This window comes from Leptonotus elevatus, chromosome 16, assembly GCF_054856555.1.
Source record: "Leptonotus elevatus isolate MCC_2025b chromosome 16, RoL_Lele_1.0, whole genome shotgun sequence".
Lineage (NCBI taxonomy): Eukaryota > Metazoa > Chordata > Actinopteri > Syngnathiformes > Syngnathidae > Leptonotus > Leptonotus elevatus.
The window spans coordinates 10,519,080-10,541,718 of NC_141254.1; the positions used below are offsets into that span (position 1 = coordinate 10,519,080).

The window sequence follows — 22,639 nt, forward strand, 5'->3', positions numbered from 1 at the left end:
AGCTCATCAGATCTGCGTAAAGTCTAACCATTATCTCCCTTGCTTCTTTCACACCATCCTTCTTTTAGCCTCCACATCCTCCGGCTTCCTCACTGCTTCACCACATTAATCTCTCATTACCCCCACCCCCCTCCACTGTCCCCCCCTCCCCTTTTCTGCGCTTTCTTTCTTTCGCCAGCCATTTACCCGTATAGGCAGCAATAGGGCCTTTATATATTTTTCCAGAAGAATCCTCAGACAAATGAGGAAAGTGTGTGTGGAAGGGTCCTCTTAATGAAAGCCCGTGCAGGAGATAATAGACCTAAATAAGGCCAACACACACGCACACACACAGTTTTGTCATTCAAGAACACACAAAGGAGCGTCGCCTTATGCCGCACGAGCGCCTATAAAAGCATGGGCGACGTGAGTTGGATGCTGCATATAAATGACTCGACCGGCGCACATGAAGATGTTTGGATGAAGGCGAGGTCAAATTGATCCACTGTGCACAAGCCCCGGCTCCCTATTTATGCGTTTAGGGATCAGCTGGATGAGTGACATGGAAAAAGGCGCAAGGCACATGCTCATAAAGTGGAATTGGTTCGCCCCGATTCGCCTCTGACGGTAATTATAACATTGTTGCAACTGTATAAAAGAACGACAGTAGTTGGTTAACAACCCTGACAATTTCAAATGATTAAATATATATATATATATATATATATATATATATATATATATATATATATATATATATATATATATATATATATATATATATATAAGATATAATCTATAAAATGAGGCTTCAAAAAAAGTCTGTGGGGTTTGGAAAAAAAAAATCCTATCGAGTTGTTAAGGGGGATTTTCCATGGCCAGACAACGAGGCACTCTAAAGCATGTTCACACACTGGCTGTCACATCGGTCTTCAATTCAATTAAAACATTTTTTTTAAAAGAAAATAAATGAAAGGGGACAGAAAGAAGTAAAAACTTGTTATATCTGCCCCTGATCCCCCCAAAAGAATCAACACAAAATGAAAGACGTGTTCAATGTAACAATTCTATAAAATAATTCAACAGCATGTCCTTGGGCTATATATATTTTTGCATATATATATTCTATATATTCTATATGCGATTTCCATGTTAAATGTTCATCAATAATAATACCTAGAAACTTAATTTCATTAGTCCTTTCTATTCCCTGCACTCCCCTTGCTTTTTCTCTGTGACGTGCAGGCACTCACAGCTGACAACGAGGCGCTCTAAAGTGGCGACGCCAGTGGATTATCATGAGGAAAGATGTATTTTCAGAGTGTAGGCATACATAGCATTTTTTATTTTAATTATTTATTTATTTTTTACCAACAGTAAGTAGCTCATCTGCCTTTTCGCCGTGACGTGTTGACATTTATTTTCTTTCAAATGGATTGGGAATCACCAAAGAGCTCTAGGAGCTTTCTGTCACTTCATTCCCATATGCAAACTGCATACTACAAGGAAGCACTATTGTGTCAAAGCCAAAAATGTAAACAGAGCTGCAGTGTAGCACAGATTAGCTCAAAGATTCAGCATACTTGGGGTACTTAAGTGCGTAGTAATAGTTCATAGTTCATCAAATGTGTACATTTCCTTTTCATTTCAATTAGTCTTTACCAAGCAGACGCTGAACACATAAAAAGCATGATGCCTGATAACAAGCATGGTAAAGACCAGAGAAGTGAAGTAATCTTGCTGACATTCACTTTCACTGTGGGAAACACTTAACACCACAATTGGACCACACCTCCCACCCCGGCGTAATTTGCTCATGGTAATTATGCAGCGGTGTCTCAATTAATTGTATTGCTTTATTGCGCTGCTCCTCCAGCTGAAGGCCTTTTATTATACCTCTCAGTACAACGGAAATAGTGGCCTCAACGCTAGTAGACACTTTGATTTGGTCCGTGCTTCCACAATGGCTAATGGTGGATTAGCATAGCAGATAGCAAACACTCTCTCTACCATCCCTGCATGACGAGCACATCAGTGCCTCTGCGGATCAATGCTTTGGATGTGCATCAGTGGTGGCTGACCTCCACTACTACTTACTTAGCTGTAGCTACATGCTAGTCTGCTTTAAATATTAACATTTTAGCTCACATAAAAGATCCTATTAGCTACTTAAGAACAAGGTTATTTAACTTGTTTTACCCATTGATACGTCACATTGGTGTTTGTTGCCCACTAAAACATTAGACAATATATATATATATATATATTTATATATATATATATATATATATATATATATATATATATAAAATAATAGTAATAATAATAAGAGCCCGTTATCACATTGTTCAATTTAATTGCACCAGGAGAACACAATGTTCTTTTTGTTGCTTGCTATTTATCCTCTAGTGGAGATTGAATGTGACATGTTTCGGGGGAAAACTGTACATTTAGCTCGTCTATAAAAATAAAAAAAACTGTTTTGGTCTCCTTTACCACAAGAAGGCTAGAAAGTCATTTCTAGTAGCTAGCTAGTAACATACAAGTGCTTGAGTGTAGCATTCTAAGAAAACCTGTAACAATAACCAACTATATACTTAAAATGAATCTTGAAAAGTATTTCTGGAGTAAAATTTCAATTGTGGGTAACACACTTAAGCATGACTGAAGAATAAACATGAGAAATTTGAAAAAAATGGCCTACAGAAGTGTTTTTTTTTTCAAGAAACCCATAAAGTATCCGTTTTGGGTAACACATTTAAGGTTTTAAACAGCACTAAAATGATAGTAAAACTGGCATAGGAAGATTGTCTACAGTAGTAACCATTTATTTGTCCAATAAAACATTACTTAAGATTCAATTTACTTTCTTATTTTTGTTTGTTTGTTTATGTCACAAGTGACTACAAAGTTCTCTACTAGCGAGCTAGCTACTTAGCTGGTGTTTGAGTGGTGTTCAAGGAACATCTGTAAATTATTCAGCTAAAGCCAAAAGGTAGAAAGTGATTTTCAAACAAAAATAATCAGTTTTGAGTATTGTGTTTGAGGCTAATAATAGATAATTTGACATAAGTCAATAAGCATAATAGAGGTACATGAGCTAGCCAACCGTCATAAGATCAGGAAAACAATGATAGAGCCAAACAGCAAGCAGGAAGCAGAAAAAACGAATAAAAGAGTATAAAATGAGTGTCGAAACAAGCGATGCGGTTCGATAGTAGATTCTCCCCCTCGCTGGCCCCTGAGCTATCACAGCCATTGATTGGCTCATGTAATTCTGCTCTGATTTGCCTCGTCCAATCAATGGGCCGCAGTCTGGCTTCCTGTGAGCGTGTGGCCATTAGAGCCGAGGTGAACAATCACACCATTCCCTCGTCTTTCCTGGGAATTCATATAGGGGACGGCCGTTGGACACCTGAACGTCCGCGTTTGGACCGCCTGCTGCTCTCGAACGTGTGGTCATTGAGAGGGGCTTATAGAAGCCATTCCTGTCCGACTGGCATTCTCCATACTGAACACATACTGCATGTTTCAAGGATGCTGTAACCTTGCAAGCACAAGAAAAAGTCACAGCCAGATTATGGAATAACAGAGACTACTTTTTGGACAAAAGATCACCTTTAAAGCAGATATTTGTTATTTTATTGTCCAATTTCTATACCGTGTATTAATTGTATTTGACCCCGTTTCAATTGCTTGCAATGAGCGTTGTCACATTACCAATCTTTCTACATTTATACACAGACAGTCGGCTATTTTTGGGCCGAGAGGGGCAATATGATATTTTCTACTGCCTGTCTGAAAAGCAGACATATCGAATAGATACGAGGAACGTCTTCTTATCTCAGATTTGAAATCTGTCGCACACACAAAAAAAAAAACAAGACCAAAGTCGCACACAAAAAACACAACCTTCGATTGGCAAAGCGAGCTCACGGCACTTCATTCTCTGCTTAGTTTACACATTGATTTTTCTAACAGCGAATCACAATGCACATAGCGCGAGACATTGGGCCGCCGTGCTTTATGGCCTTTGCAAGACCCCCCACCCCCACCCCACCCATTCTTGGCCCCCACCCGCCACCGACACACACAAACATTGAAGACACGCACGGCCAGAAGGAAGGAGGTTGCTTTCCCCAGGGACGGTCACTAAAACAAACACCGCCTACTTCAATTAGTAAGTATGTGTCCGTGGTATCCTTGGCACACATTGTGGACGCATGCGCACACACATTGCATTTGACTGGCAGCATGAAGACGCACAACTTAACATATGAATCAACGCAACACAGATGTTCTTTTGCATCACATCACAACCAGTCGGCGTCCTCCTTTCTATTAAAATGTTACCATCGTTGCCTGATTAAAAAAATAAATGCCTCGTTCAAATAGACAAAAATTGGAAAATAATGATCTCAGTTCTATCCTCCACACATGGACAAAGAGGTAAACCCATTTGAACTCTATTGCTAACCGGAACAGCAGCACCTACAGCAAGTTCAGTACAAAATTCAAGGTGATCTCACATTATATGAGGACAACATATTTAATTAATGGTGATTCATGTTCTGGTGAATACGTAGGTTAGTTAAATAGATAAACAAACCTATGCTCTGCTGCTAACCAAAACAGCAGCACCCACCAAGGATCTCTGCGCGAAGTCTTAAGTATTTAAGATGATCTTGCACATTATGCTAAGTTGTCTTCAATGGCGATTAGCATTCTGGTAGACACGCAGGTTCAGTAATTTTAGCTAACCGCTTGGCCCTTCTGAACACTGTTGCTAACCAAAATGACAGCACCTGTTGCCGCACATGACAATCAGTTAAAAATTAGGACTCTGTTCTTAAAAATAAAATAAAAAATACATACGGTTTATTTTTCAGAGCTCAAGATTGGGACTCCAGTTTGAAAAATGGTGCTTTAAAATAAATAAGTAAACCTTTTTAACAGTAGTATCAGTAATCGCATACTCATTTTTGTAATACACCACAGCTTAGAATTGCATCACCTATTTGCAAAACAATCCAAACGACAGTGACAAATAACATCAAGCTATTCTCGATTAGCAATGCAGGTGATGAAATTTAAGATAAGACCCAACAAACCTTGCATTATTTTCAAACAAACAGCTGATAAAAGATGACGAGAGCGACTTACAGGCGTTGGTGACGGCGAAGCTGTTTGCCGTCTCGATGTTGTCCACGTGAGGCACCAGGTTGAAGGGCGCTTCCGAGGCATTGGGGCTGGTGTTGTGCAGAAAGATGGCCAAGCGGAAGGCAGTGTACTCCTGATCCGTGTTTCGGATGAACAAGCCGCCTGAGGGGGAACAAAGACCATGTTGGATGAGGGTCTCGGGAAGACTGCATCGGGAACACAGTGGTCGGTCAGATTATGCTTTAGGTTAAATTTTCCGTAAAGACGGCTTTCCCAATCCTGGTCCTTCATATAATCAGCTCATCACCAAGCTCGGCAGAAGCCAGAATCAGGTGCGTTGGAGGACGGGGAAAGACTCCCCTCGATGACCAGGATTGGGGAAGCCTGCCGTAAAGGGAGTCGATCATTACGTAAAACCGGGAAACTAAACAACGAGGTCAGGGGTGCGGGTTTTATGCTTCCCTTCTCCAACAAACATGATTGATATGATCAGCTCATCAGCAAGCTCTGCAAAGCCTGACAACTGATAATATGAGTCAGCTGTGTTGGAGGAGGGAGACATGAAAAACAGGCGGAACAGCGGCTCTCGAGGACCAGGGTTCCCTGCCCCTACCCGAGACCATCTGGGAAGGTTCAGATCTTAAACCAGATTTCTTAATCACTAGATCATAAAAGCAGGGTAACTATCTCCAAAGTCATTTGTGACTACTCCGTCATAAACCTTAGACCCAAACAGCTCAACCAAAAGGTACGATTTCATCAAAATACCAGGAAGCCTAACTCTTCTTCTTATCTGTTCCATCTTCAGCGTGGCATCTCGAACCACTTGACCAAAAATAGGAATCCTACTTGCAAGAACTTTAAGGACCCGTGACAATTCCAGTATTAATTGCTCTACTGTTCAACAGTATATTCCGCATCGAATCAGTGTTAGCAGGTAAACAGCAGCCGTACAGCGCGAAAGACAAATTGGAGCGGGGCCAATGGGAATGTCATCAGATCCATTCCTGGCTTGTGTTTGTTCATCAACCGTTTCCCTGCCAACCCGACGGCATCTTTGGGTAGCAAAGTCAGGAGATCACCAGAGCACCCGGAGGTACGCAGCAACATCTGTGCCACATGTCATCACAATCCATCGCATCCCGCCTTGTCCATTCAGCGGCAATGATGAATGTCAAACCACCGGCGGAACCCCAGCGGGAAATATCAGGGGATCACCAAAGTCATGGGCCAATGCATCAACAGGGGAAAGATGAATGCTTCTGTCAAATGTGACAATCCATCCACCGGATACCCGCAGAGTTTGTGCCAGAGATGTTAAAACATGTACAGTGCGTTTTCCCCAACAATAGACGAGATGTGGTTAGCATGGTTTGCTAATACCGTCAAGGTGGGCTACTGCAGACCCCGATGTTGCTTTGACAAAGGGCAAACAGTCATAATAAAGTTGATCAAACTGCAAGCTTAGCATAAAATTCAACGGTTGGTTCCTCTCGGCCTTCTTGACATTACAACCTAATTCATGTACAAAGCTCCTCATTACGGATGTTCATGCTTGTGCAAATGTCAAAGGTATTTTACGTTGGAGGCAGTTTGTTTCACATTTCGAAAGCATGCCTTCGGGCCAGATTTCCTGCGTGCAAATGTCCTTTCAAGCAAGTGTGCATTTATTTTTTTTAAACCTCCTTGAACCTAAATTTGTTACCAAATGTAGCGTTAATTCCCGACTGGAGAACAAACCAACCAGAGTCAGAATGGACTTTTAGAAGTACAATTGGTTGTGAGTGGAAGAAAGAAGGAAAAAATAAGTTGGGGAGAAGTGCCTTAAGGGTGTCTAATTGATGAGCACCAACTTTAAAGACATAAAGTTTAATCATCGAAAAAACAGGATCTATATCCAATCTATTTTTGTATGTTGAATCGAAGGAGACTTGAGGCTTTTGTGGATGTGGATGGATTTCCTGTCGGGGATGTTCGCACCCCCTAATCCAATGTGAGGCAATGCATGCTGGGGCAGCCAGCAGCAAAACCCATCCAGGAATCCAAAGAAAATTATTAGAACTGTGTCCAACACATGACAGCTATGACTGAAACGGTTATCTTAAATATCTTCAAAATTTCAATATTGTGAAATAGTGGAAAGTTAGGTTCACTATTCTGGTGCGATAATTATGTCATAGCGATTATCATGATCTTTTCTTGTACATCATTTCATTTTCTTAATGCTACATGTGATAGAAGATGCTGACTTCCTTTAGTTTCATAATGGGAGAAATCGTAATTTGTCCGATACAGAGCATGGCTTAATCGCGGTACTGTGACCCCACCGTTAAAAGTCAAATACTCTGATAATATCGTATAGTTAGCTTTGTTCATGAATTACAATTGTGTTGTTTCGGGCGCTCCTTTACAACAATAACGACGATTGTTTTTTAAGGGCCTGAAAATGCAAAGGTTCCCGACTTCCCGTAGTCAAACTTTCTAAAAAAAAACATTCACCGATCATTTCCGTCTAAATGCTAAAAACGGTCAACATCGCCGCAAAAAAAGGAAGTTGTAGAATTTTTGTGAAGTATAGTTGCACTATTGAGCTGGCATAAATATTAAAGCGCTTTCTGTTTTGTTTTCTGTATGAAGGGGTTTCCTAATAAAAGGCTCCATCGGGATAATGAGGTTAGCGTTAGCATAATACTGATAATGCTGTAATGTGCTAGTGGCATTTGATTAAATGACAGCAGAACTTTGGTGCCTGAAAACGAGTACATTTTGCAAAAACGACAACGCTACGCCTCAACCTTCACTAGGAAAATATTCAAAAGACGGATTTCAGATAAGGCTTGGGAAATAATATATGATACATATATATATATATATATATATATATATATATATATATATATATATATTGTTTTGTATAATACAATTGACTTGACATTCACCAACGAGCGACCCGGCTTGCTTGTTAGTCATTTTTGCAGGTCTGTGTGAACAGCGATCATTTACACTGACAGACGTAAAATAAGATAAATAATCAAAATATTAAACGTCACATAGCATTTAGTATGGGCTGCCTCTAACTAAAATGAATCTAACCTCCACATTCCTGTTCTCTCAGAATTGTGCCACTTAAAGCATGCAGAGTAAATCCAGACTAGAAAATAAAATATATGTATAAAAAAAAAAAGATCTACAACTGCAGTACTGGAGGAGATCTCAAGGCACGGCTACCATCAATAGCAACGCTACATAAGCCAGAAATTGTAGCAGATCCATGCGCTTGGCTACTTTTATTTCCACTAACAGCACAAAAGCAAGCCGCCGCCGGTCCAGCTTTCATAACAGAAGACGACCTCTGAACTCCCTGGGGTTGCTATAGTGTATCACATAATATAAAGAGACAAGCACAATCATTGGAACAGTCTGTCATTTCGCATCACAATGGAGGTTGCGCGAGATGTCGACGCCATAAAATGAAAATCCATTCATCCATTTTCTATAGCGGTTGTCCACTTTACAGGTCATGGGTGAGAGAGATGGGATAGGCCCTGGACTGGTTGCCAGCCAATCACAAAGTCACATAAACAACCAATCACTCGTACGTTTCAATTTAGTCTTCAATGAACCTATGAGGGAGAAAGCCGAAGTAGCAAAGATCTTCTGGCTTTCAGGTGAATATGCTAAACACTACTCCATCATGCCATCAACTAAAAAAATCAATTCATTAATTTATTATATTACTTAATAAAATGAGTTTTTATCTTGCTGCATCAATTGAATGGCCATTGTACTGCCCCCCCCCCCACCCCCCTATTGTGCCAAGCTTGGCCACCGGGGGCAGTATAAGACAGACCAATGGATACATTGTTCATTGAGATGCCTCAACTCTACAGTTACGTCACATTGAAGAATAATTTGAGAATTAAAAAATTTTTTTTTGTTGAGTGACGTTTTTATTCTGATTAAAATTGGCATGCTGATTCCAAAATTGCAATCAGTTTTTTTCTAGTGTGTCAAGTTTTTTTCTCTCCATCTTACCGTCCAGATAAGCAAAATTCCCCTGATTAGCTGTAGTAAAACTGGAGTAAGAGCAGCTGATTACGATTAGAATCCTTTCCAGCTTCGTGGCAATTTGTCTCTTAAACTTGTGACCAAACTTAGAAGTCCTACTTTGCTTTGTTTTTATTTTTTTTACTTTTCAAAGCTTTTAACTATTTCATCTTTGTGTATTATTTACAGTTATTTCTGTTTTATTTTTATTTATTTTTTATAAAGAAAACAGGGATCATGTAGTTCAAAAACAAACTTACGTGTTAGAGAAAAACTGAGATCCATTTTGGATTCAGGTCTCAGACCCAACTCAACAAAAAATGCGTTAAGCACTGCAACATTTATGACAATTAGCATTAGCATTAAAACAGAGGATTGGAAGGCTAAGCAATGTGGTTGTTTTAAAAATAAAAAATTTGCAATTCTATTTGTTTTATTAAACTTTGACTGAGAGTGGCAATAAACAGCTCAAAGGCTCTTTTTTTTTGGCGAATTGTTGACAAATTGTTTCTCTTTCAAACTGCTGCTTGTTGCCACAATATAGAGCACATAAGTGTCTGCCCATCAGCCAGAAAGAAAAAAAAGGGAGAAAAAAACAAAACAAAAAAACTGTTGAACAACGGCTTGCCTGTCGAACTAATCACCTCTCAACACCACTGCATATAAGAATTGTTACTGGACCAAACCCCAAGTAGCCCACCACCCGCAGGTTTCCCACCCTTGCTTTAAAGGCACGCCGGTCATTGGACGAACCCTGCCAATCTCCGTGGAGTTTAATTGCAGTGCACACACGCACATTGCGTGCACATGCAAGCTGCATGGAGAAAAGCAGTCACTTTGCTGCAGTGCGCTGACGGGATGCACGCTCTCTTGCTTTGCCTTGCCTCTATACTCACACAAACACACACGCACGGAGTACGCGTGCGCTTAAAACATGCACATAACCAAGATTTACGCGCACACATCCAAGAAAACGCGTCGGAATCAAAATGCAAGACTCTGGCAGGACGTCCGCGCACTTGCATTCATTCACGGTCCATTGTTGGAATTTAAATAAAATAAAATAAAATAAAAAAACACTCGAGTATTGCTGGCACTTACCGATCTGGACGCTGCTGGGGAAAGCAGCCAGCGACAGTCCCCACAAGCCCCAAAATATCAACAAAAACCAGCGGCGAGAAGAAATCCTCATCTTGTGGCGCTTACAAACTGATTGGAGACATTTGAAGCTGCAGCGGCTTCTCGTTTAACAGCCCGCGGGGCAAGAGCCACATCTACATGCAGGAAGGACACAAATCATAATAAAAATAAATAAAATAAAGTGACGCATGGAAAGCATTTAAATATCCATGTCTGGCTTGCTTTCTTGTTTCTTCTCCCCTTTCTTCTTGTTCCTTTGGAAATGTCCACCAGCGTTTTGGACCGTCAAAACTGCATCCAGTCCGGCGCTGGAGCTTTGCGCACAGCGCCACCAAAATGAGGAAGAGGAGGGAGAGGAGGAAGAAGAGGGAGGGGAGTTGGAGGGGTGGCTGAGTGAGCATCAGCCAGAGGCGGCCAGTGAGTCTGGATGCGGCTGCAGTCACAACGCACATGCGCCCCATTCGCTTTTTCAGCGTACAGGGCAGGTGCACGGGCGTCTGACACTTAAACATTTGTTTTCCCATCATACTTATACAGTACTATATTTACTTTAAAATTATCAGTGTAATATATATATATATATATATATATATATATATATATATATATATATGCAATGTGCATATACAATACGCAGTACGTAATATCAGTATTTACATACACACATATACAACTATATATACACATTTACATGTAGGCTACTATACATACGTACAAGTGTAAATGGATGTCTGAAAAATCCAAGGGTTGTACATCGGTTGTCCCCATCAATATTGACAGTCTGCGGATATGTGCTACAAGACTGATCCTGATGCATATTGTTACAATTCATATTTCATGAGTTTATTAAGAAAGGAACATCTACTTTTAGCAACGGCATTGCTTTGATGTGTGTGGAATTAATGGAATAAATTGAAAGGGAACATCTGCACCCTCTCAGGAGAAATCATTGCAAGGTTTTATGCCAAGGTCCCCCAAAAAAAAAAAAAATTTGCATGGTAACTTCCTAATTCTGTCTTGTGTAGCAACATTTGTTATGGCATTGAGGTCAATAAAAGTGCGGGCATATTGAGCAGCCGAGATGTGCACATCTGACGCTACTGCTTCATAAAAACATTAATACAAATCTAAATCTTCTCAAGCTTCTTAAAACCATTTTTTTTTTATAAAAATAGTCACTATAAATTAGAAGGTGGTGTCTTTCTGCTGATTACATCTGGAAAACAGCAACAACTCTTAATTTTGCTTCTCGAAAATAGTGCTGAAAATCAAACCTCTGTATATTGTTTTTTAGCTGCTAGAAACTTGGGGGATGGGATGCTGGATGATCACAACATCAGACACCCTTGACTCTGAACTTGATGGTACAAGTGGGTACTACAGTGCACATGTCGCGGGAAATTGTCTGGAGCCTTTACTCTTTATTTCTGGGATCATGCCTGTACCTTTGTTACCTTGAAAGGCACCAGTTGAAATACAATCATTTTGTCTTCCGGGTAGACAATTCTGTGCCTGGTGCACACAAAAATAAGCGGGCCGCACGAGATTATTCTATATTTTATAAGATTATCCAGTGGACTGAGGTGTGTTGAATAACTGTGCCAATAAAAGGAACTAAAATCGGTTGGGGCCGAGAATGTTAAATATTAAACGTGTTCAACATTTACGATAATAAAAAAAAAATGTACGTGTGCGGGGAAATCTGATGACTTCCACGTCATGACTCGTTGAATTGTGACCGAACGCAGCCAATCAAGACGTGACCTGGCTGAGGAACAAGGAAGTGGGTTTAATTAATAACAAACAGGTCCTGCCCATGTTTCTAGCATATTAACGCCAGAGCTAAGCTTAATTTGAGAACTCAATTCTCGCTCACTCAGTAGACTAAAGTCAGTTTTCATGTTGGCTCAAGGAAGTCTTTTAAATTCAGGATTTTCTCGTAAAAACTACATTCATTCTCTTCTTTCAGGTGCCCTCCAAGGTATGTTGGCTAACCGCTGGGTTAGCATCTGCAAAGGTTTGGTTCTTATACCCTTACCTCGTTAAGTTGACAACCTGAAACATGCCTGTAGCTTTTGGGCTACGGAAAGGTACAAACTGTCAACTTGAAATCCAATAATTAGCCCGAGGGTGACCTAGCTGCCCTTGATACTGGTTACGAGACTGTAGCTTTGCTGGTTTGGTAACCTCAAAGTCTGACCGACTTTCTGAATGAGTTTTGTGTGTTTTTGCATAATGGACTGCAGCCATTACTGAACAGATGGGAATCCCACGCAGGTTTTCCCAGCTCACATCAGGGGCGACTGTCGTGTTGTTCAGCGACTCTTTGGGAAGGAATCCCACGCACGCACGCACACACGCACGCACAGTGTCGTTTTCATTCTGCATGTGTCTGTGACTGTCTCGGATGAAAAAATAAAGTGTAAAAAAAGATAGCTCTTTTTTGTGAAAAGACGCCTTGCAAGTGGATAAATCTTTGAGCTTAAAAGCCGCTAAGAAGTAACAATTTCCCAAATAGCTTCCAATTTAAGCAAAAACGAGGCCGGTTACATCACATTTTGGACACTTAGAGTAAGCTTGCACAATTTATTAGACATCTTATTAAAAGAGTATGATGACAGATACATTGCCTTATGATGTAACGATTCCATTTTAAAGCATTTAGAGGGGAAGTGGGGTTAGAAAAGGAGATCTGGATACTTCCAACGCCAGCTAATGTGCACTTAACGCTACATAGGCCTTCTCTTGATGGGTTTCATCAAGAGCTGGAATGGAGCGCCAATGTCCTCTGTCATGGCCGAGAGCCAGGGTCTTTCCCCTGGCTGGCCGCCGGATAGCAGCAGTTGAAGCTTTTGCCAGGAGTGAGTAGCCCCGTAAGAAGGTGCTAGGAAATTGTTTTTTAATGAAATGGAGAGAGACAAAAAGGATTGTTTCTGCCCAGATGTCCTCCATTGTTGTCCTTTGTTTACAATTTGGACTCCATGTTTCTCTCTTCTGACAGCATTTGCCTCAGACATCTAAGGATGAGTACCCTCAACCTGGATTTGGACAAAGAACCTTTGGAATAGTAGCCAGATCGCTAACACAACCCCTAGTAAGGTTCCAGACACAAGGTACGGCTTCACGGCTAACCACTCCACTTCTGCCGACACAATCAGAATCTGAGTACGAGTGCCTTCAGCTTTAACTTATGAGGTTGCCAGATTGTGCATACAATCGTAGTGGCAGAACACTACACCTCCCTGGCACTTCCACATTTGTGACAGAAGTCTGAGGAGTAACCACAAACTGGCTTTAGCGTGGTAGCCAGATTATGTACACAACCGTGGTGATGGCACATATCCAACGTCTTCAATTGGCGGCGTAATAGTTAACCAACCACACTTCTGACCACAAATTTGGCTTAGAAATCAGAGAAGCACTATCCTCAACTAGGTTTTGAAGAAGAAGCCTTTTACATACTAGCTAGTTTACATACACAATGCTAGTGATAGCACATTTCAACTCACTGGCATTTCCACGTTGCAGGGGAATGACTAACCATTCCACTTCTGACTGAAGTCTGAGAAGGAGTAGCCTCTAACTGGATTTGAAGAAAAATCATTTGGTAGGGTTGCCAGATTGCATACAGAAACCCAAGGTTTCCAGAGGGTAACAGCTAACCATCACACACCTGACGGCAAATTTCTCTGAGGTCTAGAACCCTCAATCTGGATGAGAACTATTTACTAGGTTGAAAAACCTGTACCCTGACCATGAGACCTCAGCCTCAGTTGTTAGATTGTTTCCGTAATGGTACACAGGTTATTAAGGACACTTTTGCCAAGTAAACCAGAGCCCAAAGTCCAGTTTAGACTATAAGTGGCGAGTTAGAGAGAGCAGACTGTTTGTATCATCTCCTTCACATAAATAACCAATGACTAAATCAAACGTCAAATGGAACGGCTGAGGTCTGGGGAAGGTGGAGAGGAGGACGTTCCGGGACGATAAGCAGCACCGGAGTAAGGAATGACAGTGAGAGCAACCAAGGGCGAAGCGAAGGAGGCACAGTGTAAAAAAAAGGAAAAAAAAGAAAATAAATGAGAGAAATGGAAAGCGACAGCAGGAGACAGAGGGGCTCCGAAGCCCGCAGTGGGCCCTGGGAGAAACTCAGCGAGGCGACTCTCAGGACAAGCATTTCTGAGGAGCCAGACACTCTTCATCTGTTCCACCTGACATTGCCAAGCCATCTACGCCACAGGTAGATACCGCGAGGGAGGTGCTACCCCGATGTTATGCTCTTCAACAAACCCTCCAGTCTCATAAACAATTTACAGAATTAAAGTCACCAACTCAAGTAGACATGCGTGGGACAGACTCTCTGTTTGACCTCCGCAGTGTTTGTAGGGGCTAATTAATTACACAAGTATTCGCCGTGTGATTGATCGCTATGCAATTATAACAAAGCGATCCCGTAATCAAAGTCCCGACGCGCTTTAGCGGCCACGTCCTCTAAGATTGCCCGGACAATGAAAAGTGCTTGCTCATTTGCATTTTTCAGCACTTTTTTGACAGAGTATAGGTAGGGAAATTGCCCATATATGGAAAGAAAGTCTGCAGTGGAAGGAAGTCTACACCAATGACTTCTTGTACGGCCATTAAAATACATTCTCATTAATGTTAACAAATGAAATGCAGACAGAACTGTTTCGAAATGCAGAGGTGGGCGTGTCAATGAATTTTGAGTGTCCGTCATTCAGCAATCGTCAACAGTCGGGACACCCTTCCGTCATCGTCAATCCATCAATATTTCAAGCTGAACCGTCAATCCGTCTTTTACCGATTGCTCAGCAAAATGAGCGTCCGTCAACATTTCCGTCATTCAAAGTGGGCATCCATCAATGGTCCGTCAATCGTCATTCAAAATGGGACGTCAGTCATTGACGGATTGCCGAATTGACGGACGAAAAACCCCTTCTGTGAATGCTTAGTTTGTCAATTTTTGAAGTTTCCTGTCAATCGTCAACAAAATAGCCGTTACTGAATAATTGACGGAATGCCCACCTGTCAAAATGTTCGAGTACTTAGAGATTGGTTGGGAAAAAGCATGGGGTTCTTCTCACTCATATATAATTTCCACTCAAGGGCACCAAAGATGGTTCCTTGTCCTCAAGGACTATGCTAGCCAAACATTTAGAACTCAAAAATTAATTTACCATCCAATCAGATTGCTCTTAATGTCAACACTAGTATGTTCAAAGCCTCTCAGGTGCGTAACTACTGTGGGATTGCCATGATTAAAAATAAATTAGTAGCCAGCATTAACCAATTCATGTTTTACATTGACATTTTTTCCTCATTGACAGAATTTGTCATGACATTGTTTTAGTTTAAAAACACAACCTACAGTCATTGAAACTGAAGTTGTGACAAGGTACTATAAAAGTGTGACACCATAGAACTCTAACGTAACCAAGCTGGCAAGAAATGAGCTCGATGAATTATTTACATGCTCCTGGCTGTGAGCGCAGTAGTAGAAGTCCCCGCATAAAGTTACTCATCATTTGATAAGACTCGTAGAAGATGTCAGTGTGGTTGAAGCTACATTGTTCAGGACATCGTCAAGGTGCAAGCAATGTGACTTTACCTCCACTTTGTTGGCTATAACCAGACAGCCAGGTTTTTTTGTATGCATGAAGCTTTGTTTAAACCATTAAAGAATTCCCACAGTGCACGCTGAACAAGCTGGCAATAAAAGCTAATGAATAGGGTCTTCCTGAAAGGGAACCTACAAGGTTTTAATCTTAAGCCTCAAGACTCACAATGTTCTATATATTTCATGTACATTTTTTGGATGGCATTAAACAAGTCAGGGGTGGGATACATTTTTCCAATCAGGTTCTATAGATAAAAAGTGATGCACTGATGATCGTATATATACACAGCCTTCCATTCAGTTCTCAAAACAAATATAAGCTGTGAGTAGAGAGCAAATGGCCGCCAAAGGCCAAAGAACTTTGCAATTTAGTATTGCCCATCAATCTAGGGATACCTGCTTGTGATTGAGGATCATTTGGCATAGTTCCCGAGCAGAACTTTGTCAAAGTACACACCCTGAAATTTGCCTAAAATGGGTGCTTCAAAGCAAAATATCCGAGTTCGTGTTCGGTTTTACACATAACTCGAATTTCGCGACAAACTGGTGTCAGGACTTATTTTTCCCCCTAAAATTCATTCATTTATCACCAAGAAGATGGCTGTGTCGAAATTGGTGGATTTCCAGGCATGTTGATACCTCCAGTAAGGTGATTCCATATATGGGCGGATTCCCTCGTAGGAGTTTTTCAGTACAAGAGTACAAGCACTGGAATTTGCCTGAAATGGCTGCTTCAGACTTAAATAATTTCCTGTTCAATTTGGGGCAAGAATCCTTTAAACTTTTGCGTATTCTGTTTTGATAGACATGACCACCGACTTGGTGAAAGCTAAAAACAGAAAGCTAACACTCAAAAAAAGTGCATTATCTTGATAAAAGGCCATACTCCTCATCCACTACACTGAATGTTCCTGTAGTACCATCATCATTCGGTGCAAGTGGAACACACCGCAGAAGCTCTCACTCCTCAGGATGGAGTGCAAGTGTGTTGCATGTGCTGTGTATGTGTGGCATCACATAAATAGCATTGTGCTCCCGTGTGCCGTTTGTGATCTCGGCTGCGGGCGGGATTACTCGGAGATGGAAGTGGCAAACCGTGCTGCCGTTTGCTGATAAATACTCTTTTCTTCTTCTTGCCGCCAACCAGCCGTCCTCGCTCACACACCCCACCCTCCACCATATTATACCGTCACACACATACTTGGTGTATGCGGCATGTTCGCTAGCCATCCACCACCTCCCATTATACATTCCAAACATATTATTAAGTGCAATTTGTACTAGGGGTTGAATTTAGTTTAGTAGTTTACTAGCGCCTAAGGTAGATTAATTCCTAATGATGTGTTTTAAACATCTCGCCTTCTAATTTATGAGAGGGCTTTTGACTTGCCTGTCTGCTTTCATCGCCAGACTACTACAATGATGTCAGTAAATATGGCCGTATGGATGCTATAAGCTAGTGGACGTGATTTTCCAAAAATGAAGTCTATCCCATGGTAGCTAGCAGCGACCAGAATAGCTAAAGCTAGCAAAGGCAAATCACTAGCAATGCTAACCGCTATTCTTGTCCACCAACAGCTAATTTTCGTACAATCGGACCTGCGCAGACGTATGAAGAGTGTTGTATTCCTGTCACTAAACATGTTTGGTAACAAGAAAGTCAAATCAAGTAATTTTTTTAAATTTAGACGTGATTTTCCAAAAATGAAGTGTATTCTAGGGTGACCATATTTCCATTTCAGAGGACACTTGCCCCGGCCCTTGAAATTGTGGTACCAGTTGCAGTTACACAGTGTACTTCACCTCCTAATAGTCACGCAATGTCAACTGGACATTTTCATGAATTTATAAACCCCCGGACGCCCGAACAGGACATAAGAAAATGATTTGGTCACCCTAGTCTATGCCAAGGTACCATCGGTATGATTATTTTATTTGTTTTAAGTAGCAGCAAAAAGAATAGCCAAAGCTAGCAAAGGCTAGCCGCTAGCAAAGCAAACCGCTAGCAAAGCTAACCGCTATTCTTGTCCACCAACAGCTAATTTTCGTGCAATCAGATTTGCGCAGACGTATGAAGAGTGTTATATTCCTGTCACTAAACATGTTTGGTAATAAGTACGTTTAAAAAATGCCAATTATTTTGGACGTGATTTTCCCAAAATGAAGTCTATCCCAAAGTACCCGTTGCCATGATTTTTTTTTTAAACTAGCAGCGATCAGATGTACGTAAAAGTTGATTTTTAGTGTATTAAACTGGATATAAATGCCAAGGTTTAAAAACTACCTGTTTTGAAATTATTTATTCATTCATTTGTTTATTTATTTATTACAATTTCAAACCGTTCCAATTGTCTTAACATGCTTTTGTCAAAATACTACACTGATCAAGATTTAGAGACTTTTATTCCCTACAACTCTGAGTTTGAAGGAGTGATTTTTTCCTCCCCATTTTGTGATCATTTCCCTATTTTCCTTTTTGCATTCACTTAATTATCCCCCATCCTCTGCTCAATCATGAATATAAAATGTGTTGTGACCTCTGCGCACGCCTCCGTATTGGCAGTAGAGGTGAGAAGGAGAGTTAAGACGAAGAAAGAAAAAATAACAAAAGTGCCGGCGGTTATCAGCTGAATCACACAACGGTGAGTCATCATGTACGAACACAAGCTGAACAATAAGGAGAACAACAGTAGCTGGTGACTTTTACAAATAGGTCAATTAGTTGCATGCGAGCACCTTTTGCCTGCATAAGCTCCATGCTGCAGCACACGCGCGCACGCACGCACGCACGCACGCGAGTCATTCACGCGCGTTTCAAATCACTTTTACTGTTTCAGGTTTTGTGCTTTAAATTCTGTCTTTGGGGAATCTGAAAAGCTGGACAAAAGTGTCCTTTATTACTTTCATTATGTCGCCATAATTCTTGATTATATTTGATTTATTTAAACACCATCATAACAGTCATGATAGAATTATTAATAAAATATATATTAAGTTAGAAAAAATTGAAATCTTATTTATGAAATAAAATTATTGTACACTGTAGAAAAACAATTTGTATTTTATTGGGCTACAATAGTAATTTAAGTTCAAACTAATTTAATATAGGAATTATTGACATTCATGGCAACAGTGTTAGCGCAAGAAATAAAATGTTTACTTAAATGTTGAGGGACAATACAAGGAACAATTAGCTATGTAAACTCATTCTTAAATGTCTTCGTGGAGAAATGCAGAAAAGTCAATTTTCACAACAGCAATCCTTTAAATATGTTGTTGAATTGCCTAACTTAAAATTGCATCTAAATTTGTTGCCTTGAAAAAATTAAGTTCCTCCAACCTTTTTTTTTTCACTGATTTATAGCATCAGGGACGGGCGAGCACCGATAGCAGGTATTGGTATCAGGCCGATACCTAGCCTTATTTCAAGGTATCGATACTCGTCACGTTACTATTGTGGCCTTTTTATGATCAGGAACTAGAAATAAGAAGAATAGATAACTACCATTAATTGCATGTGATTTTAACAAAAATGCTGGATTGGGATGTAGTACAGCATAAAGGTCTTTCTTTAAAGGGACAGTGTGTAGAATTTCATGCAGTCTAGTGGTGAACTAACATTTTGATTCATTCACTATTAATTTTGAAAATATGCACACACAAAAATTCCATCAGATCGCTAAATATATTCCAATGGTCATGGCACAGCTTACAGGAGGCTGCCATGTTTTGCCGGCATCTTTCTGCTACCAAAACCCGAAGGACAACAACTTGGCAAACGTAGTAATTGGTGTCGTCTCTCTGAGGCACCGTAGCGCACTTCGAATTCGTCGCATTCTATTAGTTCACCATTAGATGGCATGGCACAAAATTATACACACTGTCCCTTTAAATTATCTGGCATCGTTGTTTTTTTTAGGAAATTGTATGTATCAAAAGCACTCAAGATTCGATTCGATGAGAGTACTAAATATTTGAGCAGTCATACTGGTATCGATCTGAGAAAAAAGGAGTATCGAACATACCTAATAGCAGTATTAAAGGGGAAGTAACACTTAAACATGTATTGACAATAATATGTTATATGGGACCTCACTAGTCTAAACATGACATTCTGATTAATATTACATTTGTTGAATATGAGTTATGAAGCAAAATACAGCCGTCTTTATCCATCTCAGGTGGCGGCCATTTTGCCGCTTGCTGTCAACTGAAGATGACATCAATGTTGCTCAGGGCTCAGACAACATCCAATCACAGCTCACCTGTTTTCTCAAGCTGCGGTGTGATTGGTTGTTACCTGAGACCTGAGCAACATTGATGTCATCTTAAGTTAACAGCAAGTTGCAAAATGGCCACCCAATGAAAATGATAAAAACGGCTGGTTTATGCTGCTTAACTCATATTCCATTCATGTAATATTAACCAGAATACCATTTTAGACCAGTGGGGCTGCATAGAACATTTTATTTGTCAGGTTTGGTCAACCTAGAACGTTTAATAAACAACAGACAAGGAAGGAAGACAAGAGACTTCGATTATTTTGCTCGCGAGGAGAACGGACAGATGTTGAATTGAGATTCACCGATGTGGAGTTTTGTCGACTCTTGTGCGATACAGAATACATACATGGTCGTTACATGAATACCTCGAGGCAGTGTCAATCAAAAGTGCACTGCGGCGTTTCTCACACAGTCATTTGGTGTTTGGGGTTCACACTATATACACTCTTCCCCCTTGTGACTCTCTTTTGCGCTGACAGCACAAATGGCCGTGGTGATTAAAGGCGCTGTCACACGCCTGTCAAGAGACGCAGGCTTCCTCTTCTCTCACCCGCTTCTAATTTCTCTCTTCCGGCACGCAGACGCCACCGCGGCGAAGGCGTGCCATGAGAACGCAAAAAAAGTAGGCGGAGGAAGCCGGTCACATGCGATTGTGAGCTGTGGACATGCTCTGACATCATCTGTCGTGCAAGGTGATAAAACATTTTTCATTCACTTCAGGAGAGTTTCTACGTTACACAATACAATAAAATAATAAAATCATCAGTGTATGTTTTAGTATACACATTTTGATTAGATAAGTGTTCTTTAAATAGACATCAGCAATTTAACTTCCGTATCAAGTAATGACATCTTAATTTAATCGGAAATTACGAGCCATGGTTTGTAACAGGAAATGCGCAAAAAAAAAATCTTTGTGAAGTTGTCAAGCTTGCTAATGAGCACCACTGCCCTCTCCAGGACTGGAGTGGAACAGTCTCAAATGTTATCTTATTAATTTATTGATTCTTATTTTATTTACTTATTTACATATTCACTTGGCTACTTCTTGAGTTTTTAATTTATTATCAATTTTATTTACTTACCTACTTCTGATATTTAGTAACTTATTTATTTTGTGTTTGTTTGTTTTTGCCCGTCTTTACTGCATGACTGATTTTGATTCTATGTACAGCACTTTGTATGCAGTGATTGTTGTGTTTTAATTAAAGTTCTTTATATATAAAGATGGCCCAGATTCTTAATTCATGATCAGTTATTGCACTGCCAAGCCACTTTAGTTAAAGTTAAAGAAAACGCCCCCCAAAAATGATAAATTTTTGCTCCATTTGTTATTACAATCAGTTTAACTTTTTGTTGTTTTTTTGTGCGAACAGCGTTTTATTATTTTGCACCAAAGCCAACTTATAAAAGCAATCGATTTTGTCCAGCTCTGGGGTTATTGCGCAACTCTGACTTTTTTAAACTCGACTTTTGTTTATTTAAGGATATTAGCAGGATTACACAAGACAAAAAAAGTCCTTAATGCAAGTGAGTCCTGTCTGGACGGGCAGTCAAGTGTTCCTTCTGGCGAGCTCTCTAATTTTAGCGTACGTTCATTCACATTAACTCATGCCAATTAGACCATTTCACACGTTGCAAAGTGATTTTCCGCGCTTTACTTTGACTACTTCCTGCAGCGGTGTATTCAAATAGCAGCGGCCGACAGGCACTAAATCGAGAGTCGGGCCATTTTCCTCTAACTAAACGCGGCTTTATTTATTTATTTATTTTCCCAGTGCGCTTTTGACAAACATGGCACACAAAAGGTAAGGAGTCAAATAAACAAGAAGGGAACAATAGTGAAAACAAAAACAATTGAATTAGCCATTTCATGCAATAACAAGCTTGAACATTCATCTCAGAGTGGTTTATTTATTATTTGTTAGACCTTGTCAAGGAAATATTTATTCGTAAGTGCCTCTTTCACAAGCAATTTTTTTCTTTTAATCAAACAAGAACGGCTGCCAAGTGTTGCTCCCAACCTCACTTCGACATAGTTCCTTGAAACCTAAAGGCCAGTAGATGGTGCCAAAGCACCACTTTTGTCTAAAGGACAAGCCTCAAGTCACTTCAACAAAGTTCCTTGGCATTAAGATGCCACAAGGTGGTGGCAAAGCAATTTTATTGTCTAAATGAAGCTCCTCAACTCACTTTGACAAAATGTGAGGCAGTGTGCTTCTTATATTTAAAGGGATACTTGACTCATTGAGCCATTTTCCGCAGTAAAAAGTTATTATTTTGTCCAAAATTGATGTGATAACTTCCCCAAAAACGTATGTATACGTTTTTTCTTTTGTTTTTAATGCTAAAGCACACAGACGACTTTGATGCAGTCTCTGAACTGCACAAAACG

General features: G+C 40.3%; 1 protein-coding gene across 5 annotated transcripts in view; it reads right to left on the reverse strand.

Moving 5' to 3' along the window:
• The window catches only part of LOC147160677 (glutamate receptor 4), a 112,125-nt gene that overhangs the window by 70,122 nt on the left and 19,364 nt on the right, over window positions 1–22,639 (reverse strand). For 2 of the 5 annotated variants that reach the window (XR_015090408.1, XM_086057929.1), the window contains exons 1-2: window positions 10,288–10,681; window positions 5,143–5,301 (exon numbers count right to left, since the gene is read on the reverse strand). Coding sequence is in view for 4 of the 5 variants with exons in the window: in XM_086057929.1 (XP_085914055.1) it covers window positions 5,143–5,301; window positions 10,288–10,378 (250 nt within the window). In the remaining variant the exon portion in view is untranslated. Of the gene's footprint in view, window positions 1–5,142; window positions 5,302–10,287; window positions 10,682–22,639 lie in introns of those variants that run through there. The other 3 variants (XM_086057927.1, XM_086057928.1, XM_086057926.1) reach the window with 2 other exon arrangements.